Source organism: Leuciscus leuciscus (genome assembly GCF_965113295.1).
Source record: "Leuciscus leuciscus genome assembly, chromosome: 13".
NCBI lineage: Eukaryota > Metazoa > Chordata > Actinopteri > Cypriniformes > Leuciscidae > Leuciscus > Leuciscus leuciscus.
The window spans coordinates 6105242-6119479 of record NC_138737.1 but is presented as its reverse complement, the minus strand read 5'-3'; the positions used below and the strand labels follow the sequence as shown (position 1 = coordinate 6119479).

At 37.9% G+C, this 14238-nt stretch overlaps 2 protein-coding genes across 5 annotated transcripts in view; one reads left to right on the top strand and one right to left on the bottom strand.

The window, feature by feature from the left end:
• Positions 1-4295: 4295 nt before the first annotated feature.
• LOC309512064 (uncharacterized protein) lies at positions 4296-13016 on the bottom strand. Of its 4 annotated transcripts, none has more exons than XM_082187468.1 (7): positions 12578-13016; positions 8973-9186; positions 7715-8754; positions 7371-7440; positions 7072-7252; positions 6595-6761; positions 4296-6421 (listed from the first exon to the last, which is right to left on the bottom strand). In XM_082187468.1, the coding sequence occupies exons 2-6, from the start codon at positions 9178-9180 to the stop codon at positions 6599-6601; spliced, it is 1662 nt and encodes a 553-aa protein (XP_082043594.1). In that variant the 5' UTR covers positions 9181-9186; positions 12578-13016; the 3' UTR covers positions 4296-6421; positions 6595-6598. The 4 variants fall into 4 exon arrangements, with proteins under 4 accessions (XP_082043594.1, XP_082043593.1, XP_082043595.1 ...); XM_082187467.1 differs by having other exon boundaries at positions 4296-6761; positions 12578-12698; positions 12787-13016; XM_082187469.1 differs by lacking the exon at positions 8973-9186 and having other exon boundaries at positions 4296-6761; positions 7715-7898.
• Positions 13017-14067: 1051 nt separating this feature from the next.
• plxna3 (plexin A3) overlaps positions 14068-14238 on the top strand; it is a 179726-nt gene continuing 179555 nt past the window's right edge. The window contains exon 1 of the mRNA XM_082189123.1: positions 14068-14238. This exon is cut by the window's right edge and continues 50 nt beyond it. The gene's annotated coding sequence lies outside the window, so the exon portion shown is untranslated.

Genomic DNA, 14238 nt, shown 5'->3' with positions numbered 1-14238 from the left:
GTCGGCAGGGTAACCAGCAGTCTTGATGTTTTATTTTTGTAAATTCAGTGTAAATTTTATTTTATCGTTAAGTTGATGTAACCGATAACAATCGGTGCAAGTAGAGGAAGAGACCTTATTCGCTGGGTTGAACCTGTATTGGAGTAACATCTGAGACACTGAACTTTCTTTTTCCTACCCAACATTTTTCTTCCCACTAATTGTTGCTGTTTATAAAGGACTATTCAATGGCTGATGACATGGAACAGCAACTATCTGCACTAAGGGAACAGTTAGAGGCACTTCAAGCCACTAATGAACGTTTGCTGAGAGAACAGTCCACTCATCTACAGCCTGATGCCTCTCGGCCAAGTACCTCCACTGGCCATCATGTGCCTTTTGAAAAAAAAACCTATTTATCCCTAGAGAGCGTAAATGTCCTAAGTTTTATGGTAATGATGAGTCAAGTAGTGTTACTATTGAGGACTGGGTGGAGGAGGTGCGAGCATGATGACAGAAATTGTACAGTGACCGAAAAAGTCCAGTTTTTATTATACCATTTGGGTGGGGAGGCACGTATCGAGATTACATTACATCCCCGTAGTGAGAGAGATGTACCTGAGATCATTTTTAAGATCCTTACTGATATGTACAGTGGCCGTAAATCTTATGTGAAGCTATAACAACTATCGATTCGGCTAATACCTGGTTTTAGTAGCTCGTACTATCCACTGATATATTAGTCATCAGCCCCGCTCCTGAAGCATTCAAATGCTGCAACAAACAAGGAACATAACATTAGGCTTAGAAAACAGTAAACAAAACCAATAATACCTTGTCTTAGCAGCTTGCGTTATGCACTGCAATAATCATCAGCTTGCTCCTAAACGATCAAAGCGATAGCTTCCCGTTCACCCTCTACTCTTCTGATCGTTTTGTCTCCCTTTAAATTAGTTCTTTCACCTGGTCTAATTTGTGTGACAATTATTAATCCTAGCACCCTTACCGGTCATGCCTCACACAATTCTTCCCCAGGTCTTAGTGTCCCCCTATCTACCACAATTAGCTTGTTTGTGTGTGTTTGATGAGGGTTGGAACTTGGAGCTAAACTCTGCAGGACAGTGGCTCTCCAGGACCGCCGTTGTCCATCCCAGTGCAAATAAACTTGCTACTTATTCGGAACTGCATACTAGCATACTACTATTTATGCCATAAAAAGATACTATGAGATACTCACATTGTATGCACTTTTGCTGATTTGTTTAGTCTTAAATTGTCAAAATAAACAGCGCATAATGCAGACAAGCACAATTTTAGTGCTCAAAGTTCTCAGTTATGATTAATTTAGATCCACAAGATAATCATGAGAACACTCGTTTGTGATTTTTGTTTCTTATGGGTATTCATAGACCATAGTATTTATAAGGCAGTCTTAGGTACACTAGCAGTCAAAACTATTAAGATTTTTTAAATGTTTTTGAAAGGAGTCTCTCCTGCTCACCAAGGCTGTAAAAACAGTAATATTGTGAAATATTATTACAATTTAAAATAACTGTTTTCTGTTTGAATAGATTTTTAAATGTAATTTATTCCTGTGATGCAAAGCTGAATTTTCAGCATCACTACTCCAGTCTTCAGTGTCACATGATCCTTCAGAAATCATTCTAATATGTTGATTTTCTGCTCAAATCATCTAAATTACATTTTAAAATATAATACTGTTATTTCAAATTGTAATAATAATTTACATATTGATGTTTTTACTGTTTTTGATAAGATACTTCTTTCAATCATAATTTTCCCAAACTTTTTACCATTAGTGTATACTCAAAGAAAATAGATTGCATAAATTAACACTTGAAAATGAGAATGCAAAAATATCAGGGTAATTGGTGATAAACATTATGAATCCTTCTCAAGGTTAATAAAGTTTCAATGAGGCCCTAAACAGACATGTGGCATCATCTCATGAATATGTTTTACTACGACCTTCAGATGAGACATCACATGACCTCCGCAAAATGTTTTACTGGCAAAATCAAATAATTCTAGAGTTGCAATAAATCATGATTCACTGTGGAACTGTATGACATGATAAAAAGGAGCAGACATCACATTTGATGAAAAGGTTGTTTTATTCCCCCTGATACCACATGGTGTAGCATGAAATGAGTGGTTATTACTCAAATTATATTTTTCAGATGAGCTAAGCAGCCATGTTTAAGATTACTAACTAGTTGCATTAACAAAAGACAGCATCATTAGATGCCGTTTAAGTGTATAAATGCATTGATTTGTTGTGATCGCTTTATCACTTTGGATAAAAGCGTCTGCTAAATGCATAAATGATGTTCAGTATGTTCAGTAAGTGGGTCGTGGAATGTGCTAAATCAATGTTAAATGCAAATAATAAAATATTACTATGTGATCAAACCAGGAATATTACCTTTTAAATGAGTGGTAGATGCTTATATTTTTTTGCTGTTGATGTCAAAAGCTGTGCGTCAAATCAAACTTTTTTTTTCAAAAAAAAATACACAAACTGTGTATAACTGCTTTTCAGAGTTTGATTTTAAGTACTTTTGTATGACAAACATTCATTTTTCTAACCAAAACCAGTCGCAACTCAACATGATTGAACTTAGAAACCTAAATCATATGATTAATACATTTCAGAGTTTGATTTTAGGACTATTTTGTGTACTTTTCTATGACAAACACTTCTTTTTTCTAAGCAAAACCAGCCGCAACTCAACATGATTGAACTTGGAAACTTGAATCACATGATTAATATATCTCAGAGTTTGATTTTAAGCAATTTTGTGTACTTTTGTAGGATAAACACTTATATTTTTCTAAGCAAAACCAACATGATTGAACTTGGGAACCTGAATCACATGACTGATGATCTTAGTTGATAAAAACTTGTTTATAAATCTGATTTCGCAATGAAACGAACAGCCCACCATCTAAATGTCATACTTTTGGAATTGCACGTTTTTGGGATGCGACAGTGTTTTGCTCAGATGAGGTTTATGTTTGCAAGGACAAACCACACTCTTTCATCAGCCCCGGAAGTTTCCTCCCACGTTCTTCTCCATTTTCCTGCATTTTCCAACCCGTCTTGTTGGGCCGCAGCATGTGCACAGCGGCACTGAGCAACACCATCCTCCAAAAGCCCAATGTGGTTGAGGAACCGAAGTCTACGGGTTGCTGGGCTCAAGTGGCTTCAATTACAGATGCTCACAATTACAGAGGAAGGGAACAGGGTTGGGCAGAACGTGCCAAGCACAAACACTGCCTGGATCACAGGAGGAGAAGGAGGGGGAGAGCAGGGAAGTCAAACGTTACCATCCCACCCAACCGCCGTCGTGTTATTTTGGGACCTCGGTAGTTTCAGCGTTGAGATACTAACTGGATTTTAGTCACTGTACTCATTGTTTAGAATTAGATTTGAACTTTGTCTTCACATCTGAGATCTGAAAATTATTTTTTACCGTCATTCCATCTAAAAACGACTGGAAAATTCCCCTCCGGAGTCAGAGGTTGTAAAACGCATATTAGTGAAGTCATTCTTAAGACCATTAGCTTTTACAATTGAAGTGCCATAGGCACAGATTCGTAGATTTGCTGTGTTTACATCAGGCGATTTCGGTGTTTGTTTACTGTGCAGTGTCATTTTCTCTAAACAGCCATTTACTGGGCCACATGATTTGAATAACTGGATTGCGTCGCTATTTGCTCGCAGATTACATCAAACTTCATTAAAGGCAAATAAGCAAAGGACAGATCTGCTGCCTGCATGTCTCTCCTGAGCAAATAAGTAAAACAAAACACAGTGCAAACACTCTGAACCACATCATAAGACACCCAGAATGCATTTGCTTAGTGTAAATCTGATCTGACCTCTGGCACGTGACCTCTATGAAACATTTTACTGGCAAAATCAAAGAGTTGTAAAAGATCAAAGAGCAAATCTGATCTTAGAAAACTTTTGACCTGGCTCAGGAGGCTTATTGGAGATCTCTGTTACGCTTCATTGAGGTATCAGCTTTGTCTCAGATGCATCTCTTAAAAAACTAATTTTCATACTCGGGTCATGGCTTTAGGATCATATTGTTTATCATTGAACTTCTGAACGCAGACTGGAATCTTTTCAAATGTGAACACACTTTGAGATATTGTTAAGCTCTTTTGAAACTCCAGAAGACATTACTAGGGTCTTTTTCTCAGTAGAAAGATTTTGTGTAAGCTGGTAAGTGTGATATTAAAGGGATGGCTCTCCCAAATATAAAAATTCTGTCATTAACTACACTGTAAAAAATTTTCCTGTAAAATAACAGTAAAGAGCTGGCAGCAGAGACGCCAGCAGTATACCGTTATTTTTACGGTATTCATACGTAAAATGACTTTACGGTAGTAGTCTGTAAACCAGAAAAATTGTATATTTCTGTATTTCTATAATTTACAGTAAAAAGCTGGCAGCAAAGACGCCAGCAATATACCGTAATTTTACAGTAGTAGTTTGTAAACCAGAAATACAGTATATTTCTGTAGTCACACTGTTAAATGATTTCACAGTCTAATACAGTAAAAAAAAATGCAGCATATTTCTGATTATTTGGAAATTACAATATTGTTTAGGTTGTTACTTTAACTTTTCACAGTTTACTGTAGACAGGCACAGTAGATAATACAATAACTAAATGTATCAGTTTACTAAAATATCAGTCTTTATTGCAATCAGTATTGATTGCAATAAACTTCATTATTCTCAGGCCTATAGACAGTTGCTTAAGATATACATTATTGTGAATATTATGCAAAATAAGCAATACAAACTTCAAAATCAAATACCTTTATTTCAAAGAGCAATGTTAATATCAACATGAATACAAAAAATGGAAAAGTAGTGTCTGCTTTAGACTATGGCAATAAACTTAAACTCTTAGATTGCTCGTCAGAGACTGCCCCTAACCCTTTACCAAACGTGAAGGGCAAAATCTATAGTTGACTTTTTTATTTTATTTAAAGGGTTAGTTCACCCAAAAATGAAAATTCTGTCAGTAATCACTCACCCTCATGTTGTTCCAACCCCGTAAGACTTTCGTTCATCTTCAGAACACAAATTAAGATATTTTTGATGAAATCTGAGAGCTGTCTCACTCCTCCATAGGCTTCTAAGGGATTGAAACTTGCCGGCCCAGAAAAGTTACTAAAGACATTGTTAAAATAGTCCAAGTGACTACAGTGGCTCAACCCCAGTTTATAAAGCGACGAGAATACTTTTTGTGTGCAAAAAACAAACAAAAATAACGACTTTATTCAACTAGTAATTTTCTTCTGCGTGGGTCTGAGTATATTCACGTAGTGTAACAGTGCAGCGCTTCTGGGTTGTACATCACATGCATCACACACATGACCAGCTACGGCCAATAGTGAGCCTACGTGGTGACGTACAACACAGAAGCGCTGCGCTGTTACACTACGTGAATATACTCAGACCCATGTAGAAGAAAATTAATAGTTGAATAAAGTCGTTATTTTTGTTTGTTTTTTGCACACAAAAAGTATTCTCATCGCTTTATAAACGTATGGTTGAGCCACTGTAGTCACTTGGACTATTTTAACAATGTCTTTAGTAACTTTTCTGGGCCGGCAAGTTTCAATCCCTTAGAAGCCTATGGAGGAGTGAGACAGCTCTCAGATTTCATCAAAAATATCTTAATTTGTGTTCTGAAGATGAACGAAAGTCTTACGGGGTTGGAACAACATGAGGGTGAGTGATTACTGACAGAATTTTCATTTTTGGGTGAACTAACCCTTTAAGTTTGAACACTTACCAAATTCTCTTGGAAAACTACACTATTAAGACTATTTAAGGAACATTAAGACCTTATTGATTAAATGAGTAAGAACATTCAGCATACAAGCATCTTTGGCAATGTTTTGGGGGAAAAAAGCCCACAGGCGCATGTTTTTCCTCTTAAAATAGTCCTGTGAGTTAGATTAAAATTTCCTCAAAAGTCAACTTAAAAGATTTACATAATATGCAATGTATTGTCTGTAAAAATATACTTTCATAGTAACATTTTGAACATGCAGAATTGGCAACATTTCGAAAACAAACTTCAGAACATTTTGAAAATGTGCATTAAGGCCATTTTGAAACTATTATAGTACAGTAAAACATTTTGACAATATGCATCATATGCATCAATAAAAAAACATTTAGGGATGAAACTGTAAGGTAGGCATCTGTGCCACTAGACTTGCAGGTTACCTCTTAAAATTGTCCTGTGAGGTAGGCTTATGTTTTTACCTCTGAAAATAGTCCTGTGAGGTAGGCTTGTGTTTTTACGTTTTAGTTCTTGTGGATCCAGGAGAGATGACCATCACTTTGGTAGCTGTTCCTCTCTGCAGCATTATTCCAGTGTTGCCACTGTCAAACAACAACAAACAATCATAATCATACAAACAAATAAACTATACAATAAGGTATGTACAGTATACACTCCAAGCTAATGTTTATGAAGTAATAATACCAGTTCTCTTGTGGCTTAATGTGGCAATGCCAGACTGTCAAAACAAAGAGAGTGAGATTAAAGAGCTCACCGATCTATATGAAGTTCCATTCAAAGTCAAGGAGATTCTTCAGTAGCATGGCGACGTGTGTATTGACTGCAGAAGACTTCTTCTGGACGATCACACCTTTCTTCTTGGAGACAACCTTGCCCCTTTTGGCCTTTGTCCCTCTCTCTGGATTTATACCAATGAAGCGCCTGAAATCAAAATAGTCTAAGATCAGAGTGGGGTTGCAACAACATACTGTTTTGTGTACATTCAATTAAATGCAATTAATTGTTTTTTGTCTTTCTTCATTGCACAAATAGAGTGGATTTGAATGACATATAGAAGTGACATCAAATGGAATTATGATAAAGCCTATAGTCCAAAAAAATACCGTTTGTGTGTGTGTTGTGGCTTGAAATGTACAGTACTAATACCATTTTATGCAAAAATACAAACACATACACATTCATTTAATTGTATATATCCATATAATGATGACAAGGAATGAAGGGGTTTTACCTCTGAATGAATTCCAGAGTGCAGGCTGCCTCATCTTGATATTGAAGGTTGAATATATAGTAGATTGCAAACACAGCAGCAAGTCCCGTTGCAAATGTTGGTGTGATGCCCTCAGATATTACACGGCCCTCAAAAGTGATCATCCAACCTTTAATTGTGACTTGCCCTGTTGCACCTGAAACTTCAAGTCATAGCAACATGGGAATGCATGTTACCTTGTGTAAACATTTGTAAACTCAAGATGAATGGTCGATATGATATATAATGTGTCTATTAAGGAATTTAAATGAAATGTATACCAGGCAGTATCAGGCGAGGACTTGCAGGAAGATTGAGAGTTGTCTCAACGTCAGCTGCAGTGGCAGACACCTTTAGGGAACAAATACATAATGATTACCATAATATGATTTTTAAGAAGAAAAATTGTAAAAAGGTCAATAATTAGTAAACACTACGTGAGAGTAACCTAGAGGTGAATGAGGTAGGCTTCTGAAGTACCTACAGTCAAACTGCTAAATAGATTTGGCATTCAAAATTGGGTAAAGGGTAACAATTTTATTTGTACAGGTCTTGGGGAGTTCTACTGCAAATGTCTAAAAAGTAGTATGAACCCTTTTGTGGCTAAAGAAAAAATAAAACTTACATCTGTAAGGAGGATCAGTCCGGTTAGGTCCTCTCCAAAGTGTGCCATGAGCAATTGAACAACACGAAGTGCCATCTCATTTTCTTCACCATTAGAGAGGACATCCTTGACATCTTTGTTGGTAGGTTTTCCCCTGAAGTATTCTGTGATGGCTCTTCCACATTCCTCCATACTGAGTTCCAAGCTACGAAGCACATTGATGTCTGTGAGCAACTCAAAATGTGCGTATATATACCTTGGTGTGAAAAGAAAAGGCCATTTGCTTTTCATATCTTCAATGTCAGGTGGTGGAAGAGTATTTATATGGCGACGTTGTAGAGAGAATGTGAGCTCCATTAGATTTTTAACTTCTGCTCTTTCGGCTCCACCTGCACCCTCTTGTCTGTAAATGTCCTCCAGTCTCTGGCGGTGCTTCTCCACAGTGTCAACGGTTTCTTCTGGGGGTAGCTCTGGCTGAAAACGTGTACAACCATATGTGTCAGTTGGACCCCTCTTGCCTGTAGAGGATCGGTGGCATGAGAAGCTTCCGTCACGGTTCACATTCTCAATGCGGTTTTTCAATTGAATCAAAAGTGATGTATAACCTCCACACAGAAGTGACCCATCTGGTGCAATATCAGCAAAACTCTTTGGGTACTGCCTGATGATATTTCGAACCACAGTTAGGCACTGTGCGCGAGTGGGGTTAGCTTCATACCTTCTCATTTCATCCGCGAGTACTCGTACCATCTGGCGTCGCTCAACTGGTTTAGGTCTCTTGCCATCTGCAATTGCAGAACGAATTTCCTGTGGCATTTGTTCCCAAGGGACCTGGAATGTTTCTGGCCATGTTTTCAGTATCTGAGATGTGGAAGGTCTGTTGCTTGGCTCGCTGTTTCTTGCCTGGCTTGAACATGATGAAATGGCCGATAGCTGTGATGAGCTAGAATTAGGCGGAGTGCATAATGTTGGTGATGAAGACCCAGACACCGACCAATCACTACTCGTCAGTGGTGACGAAGTTGGAATGACTTGAAGATCCAATGTAACTGTCTCGGTTTCTAAAAAAACAAACAAACAAAAAAAGAATTAGGGCACATAACTAATAAACTATATCAGAGTCACTGCAGACATTTGGCCAAAAGTCTACTTAACTCTCCTTATATTAGGCATATTTGAAAAGTTTAAAGGTGCATTATGTAGTTTCAGAAAAAAGAAATTCCACAACTGAATAAACAAGAGAATATAACAAGAGAATGGCACACTAAATTAACCATACCTAACTTGAATGCATCCAGGAGTTTTCTGCGCTGGATAACAGGTAACAGATCAGCAATGTCTTCCTGTTGTACATATTTTAAGTCTTCTTTTGACTCCAAGCCGGAGCTCTGAAGTTTTGATATTATTTGTAACTGGGTCTCTTCAGACAGATTTGGCAAGGTCTTGCAGATGATCTCTTTGATTTCTTCACTCATGTTCGCCATCATTCTGGACTAGAGGGAAAGAATGGTGAAGAATTATCAGTGGTGTGCCATGGACAGTGTACTCAGGCAAGGGATAGTAATCTAGCAGATTCTCCTGATTAATACAACAGTAGCTTCTCTGCATCAGTGTGAGGCTGTAAACATCCATGTCAGGAATACGCAGGGCACGATACTTTTCAGCAATAAAATATACCGCTGAATCCTTATGAACGAGAACCACTTTGATTTTTCCAGTGACAAGCCCCTCATCATCATCATCAATCACAATGAGCATGTTCTTTCTGTATTTTGTCCCCTTCACAGTCACTTCATTGGCTATCAGAGTGTTTGTGGACTCAAAATTGTGATGTGCAACTGCTTCTATGATTACATCATTGTAGTCATCTGAGAAAAACTGTGTGCCCCTCTCCACTGAAACACCTGGAGGGAAGAAGGTACCAGCACTCAGAAAGGCCTGCAGAAGCTGATGTCTCTCTGCAAGAGTAGAACATGGATTCTTAAAGTTGCGCAATTTTCTCAAACACTGCTTAAAATATGCGTGTTTGCTCTCGAATCTTAAAGTCCATAGGCGAATAAGTGGCCCAAACTGGATAATGAGCTCAGGATAATGACTGACATAATGATGTTTGGGCTTCAGTGGGTTGTCAGGAAAGGTTTGTATTCGGCAATGCAAATATTCATCAATCAGAACTCTTAGGTAGGCTATCTGACCATTTGAAATTGCAGGTGCACAAATGAGGTCCACAACTTCTCTAAGTTGCAAAACCAACTGCCATACTTTGTTGTCACCTGGATTTTTTACTTTGTCTCCGATCAAAACGGGCAACATTCTCAGCAAACACCAATTCTGCACAGCATGTCCCCCAAGTTTTCCACCCTCTGGATTAACCTCACATGGTTTGTCATTAGCATCCCTACAGAGATACTTGAACTGATTTATTCGTCGATTCAACTCAATATAGCTAAACATTTTATCCACCTTAACAAGATGGTTAATGTACAGTGCCAGATCAGAGGATACAATACCTTCAAAAAGATCATGGCCAAGACATGGAGGCAACCCAGGCTGACATACATGGAAGTATTTGAGCGTATTAAACACAGAGTCAAATTTAACACCTCCACTAGATGTAGACTGTCCTTCACTGCTCTGAACATGACCACTGTATGACTGCACTGTGCGTTTTGTGCCCAGGATAAGAGGATCTGCATGGAATGCTTCTCTGCTGATATCACAATATCTGCAGAAGTGTGAACTCCTGCTGAAGTTCTCCACAAAGCCTCCTATGTTATGTGAGCCTAGGTTGTCACCTGCAATGGCACACAAAGTTCCCTTGTAGACCTTTCCATCAGACAGGGTAACACCATTGAGCTCAAGATCTTTAAGATCATCGACGAGGGTGCCCATAACCAAGTCTTGACCAAAATACTTAAAATCGTTTTCTTTACAGAGAAGAACAAGTTGCATTTGATCAGTGCTGGATCTGTTGTGTGGCATTAAATCTGCAAGAGTTAGATACACTGCAAGTATCTTATGTTTTTTCTTTCCAGATCCCAGTGGGTTTACCACTTCAAAAGCATCCTGATACAGGATCAAGCTCAGTGATGAGCTCTCCGTTTGGAAGAGAACATTCTCAGCCATATTTTTGCCATCCCACACATCCTTAAGAATATCCTTAGAACCAATACTGGAGTGTACTTGCTTATATTGTTCCTGCACTGACTGGCAGTGGAATAGAGAATCAATTGTCTGTTTAATAGGAACATACTGGGCAAAACACTCTTTGCCTGCCTCATTCTGACCTAGACAGATCTGAACTGGCTCAACATAGTTGAAGCTGTTCTTGAAAACTGTTTTTCTTTTCTGATCAGTTTTCAGTGGCTGAGTGTTGCAGGTCCTAAAGAGGTCCTCAGTTTTCATGACATCAATCACATTGTTTGTGTCAGGTTCAGAAATCCCAAGTGTAATCAACTTCTCTTTAAGTTTGAACAGCAAATGTGACTGGCTTATATCATGTATTTCCTGAAAATCTTCAATAATTGTTTGGATGACAGAGGATGGAAGCAAACACTTGGCTTGCAATTTCAAATAAAAAAGGGCTAAATTTTTTAAAAACTGTGATTCATCAGCAATCTCTGGGTAAATCTCTTGTTCATCACCTGCATCACTGGGAGGATCAATCTGCATATCAGACTGAACTTGTTCACTCTCATGGGAAACGCCAGGATTCACAACGGACTCAGCCAAATTTTCCTCAGCACCATTTTTATGTTTCCGACTCATGTGTGATGTGAATGTTGATAGAACTGTAAAGCTCTTGCTACAGTGTCTATAAGGACAAGCGACTGTTTTCCCCTCTCTAATGTGTGTTTTCAAATGAGAGTAAAATAACAAATCAAAGTCTCACATCTTGCACTGCAGATATCAACATGACATGTTAGTTCAACACCAGACAAAGTAGGCCTAACTACACGTTTGTTATGTCTGTAAGTGTGACACTTAAAAGTTGAAAAGTTTTGAAAAGTCTGACTGCAATCTGGCAAAACACACTTAAAAGTTAAATTAGGTGTATTTTTATGAATTCTCATGTGCCTTACGTATGTCACTATTGTGGCACAGTTATGGCAACAGATCTGACAGGGGAACATTTTGTTACTGCCCGATTAGTCTTGATTACGGCTGCTGGCTTTAGTGACACCGTATCAGTCTTCACGCAGAAATGTTTAACCTTAACCGAGTTGCAATGTTACGATTGTGAAAGAAAAGCCACAGATGAAGCCAAACGGTTTGACAAAACTCTCTAAAACAGTTGGGAGAAGTAGCAGTAACGTTAACGTTAGGCGATGTGAGACGCGCAGCGACATATAAATAAACAAAATGCATTCACAAAGAGTCCAGAAAGGCAATATTTTCTCACCAATTTTCCGTTTAAACAGAAAAATGCAAAGCCTTGTGGATTCAAGTGTCTCTCTTTGACCAAACTACAATTAACGTTAGCTTAATTTTCTTGTTAACTGTTTGTAAAACACATTTCATTAAACGTCGACACAAACAAAATAAAACTCACCAAAACCATCTCGGTTAGCCGATGTTCCAATAATCTTATGGTTTGTTTGAAATAAATCCTTAATCACCGGGCAAGATAAGCTAATTATTCCAGTATATGCTAATGATTTTTTCCTGCTGCCTCCATCTGTCGATTGCCTCAAGTGTTGTTACTCGGATGCAGACGTTCGGCGTTTCAAAATTAAACAAAAAACCACCCAAAAGTAATATTGTTTTGACTATTCAAATCTAAGACTTGCTGATAATGACATGTTAAAATCCCTAGCAAGACAAGCTCCTGAGCATCAGTTTGATATCAAACATTCTTGGCAATATGAATAAGATTTTAATTACCTTTTAATTTGTAGACCCGATGGATGTTGATGAAGAACATTCGATGATGTGTATGCACGTCATTTAAATTGTGCGTCCTCTTCTGGAAAATCTCCTTTCCAAATGATGGTTCCTGAAGTCCCTTCAGGAGTTGATGGCAAATTATTTCTGTATTTTTTTAAAGAAATTTTACCGAAACAAAAGCAGTAGCCTCAATTTAAAAGACTAACGTTGTATCAAACTTCTGACCGTGCTCCAAATTCTCCAGTCAACGCAGTTTCTAAAAAATACTGTAGTTTCCTGTAATTTAAAACATCAGCATACTGTTTAGGGCCTCTGTCCTGTTGCTCCAAGTTAAGCAACCCACAATGCATTGCTAACTACAGTACTAAACTGTTTAACATGAAAACAGTATTTTAGTGTTGAAAATTGGCTGTAAATTTACAGCAATTGCTTACAGTGTACTCACCCTCAAGTTGCTCCAAACCCGTAAGACTTTTGTTCATCTTCGGAACACAAATGAAGATATTTTTGATGAAATCTGAGAGCTTTCCTCCATTGACAGCTACCACTTTGACACTTCAAAAAGTTCATAAAGAGATCATAAAACTAATCCATAAATTGAGTGGTTTAGTCCAACATTTTCTGAAGAGACATGATTGCTTTATGTGATAAATAGATTGAATTTCTTCAGAGAAATTTGGACTAAACCACTATGAACTTTTTGAAGCGTCGAAGTGTCAGTTGCATAGGCTAGCTGTCAACGGAGGGACAGAAAGCTCTCAGATTTCATCGAAAAGATCATAATTTGTGTTCCAAAGATGAACGAAAGCCTTAAAGTTTTGAAACGACATGAGGGTGAGTAATTAATGACAGAATGTTTATTTCTGGGTGAACTAACCCTTTTATCAATATTTTTGGTTTATTGTCCCATAAGAGAAAAATGTATACAACTTTTAGTAGAACACTAGCAAATAGATGACCTCAAAACTAATAAATATTGACTAAAAGCCACAAAAGTCCAAATTTGATTTCATGAGAGCAGAACGGGGAAGAGAAATTAATCTTTTCACTGTGGAATCTTCCTTTTTTAGGTGATATATTATTATTATTATTTTGCTTTTGTTGACTGGAAGATTAAACGATTAGTGTGCATTTATTAGCAAAAAGATGCAACCAATTTCTCATCTCCCAGCATCATGACCTTAATTGTTGTAATCCAGACATATCCGTCTGTTTTTACAGTCTACTCAACATCTGGGTTGTTAGAGAATCCTAGATGAAGGGCGGGATGATGCCATTCATTATGACAGGGATAATTGACAACAGTGCTGTACAAATATTTACGTATTTCTTAAATAATGAGATAATATTCCGCTGTGTCTTAGAATGAATATATAAATTAAACTCAATCAATGTCTGTCTGGGTTATACTAAGTCCCCTGAAAACACATATGCTTTACAAACGCGTCTAGGCGCACCCCTAGTGTCCAAGTGGTACGCTCCATTTTAAAGCGATAGCTGCGACTCCACGCTTGTAAAGTAAAGCGCGACGCTTTCTTGAGGTACGGACTGGAGAATACCATGCCATCGACGCGTTGAGCTTATTTACGGTTTCACACGGGCGTTTTGCACTGGAAAATAAAGCGATACCTCCGAATCCGCTTGCGATAAGCACCGAG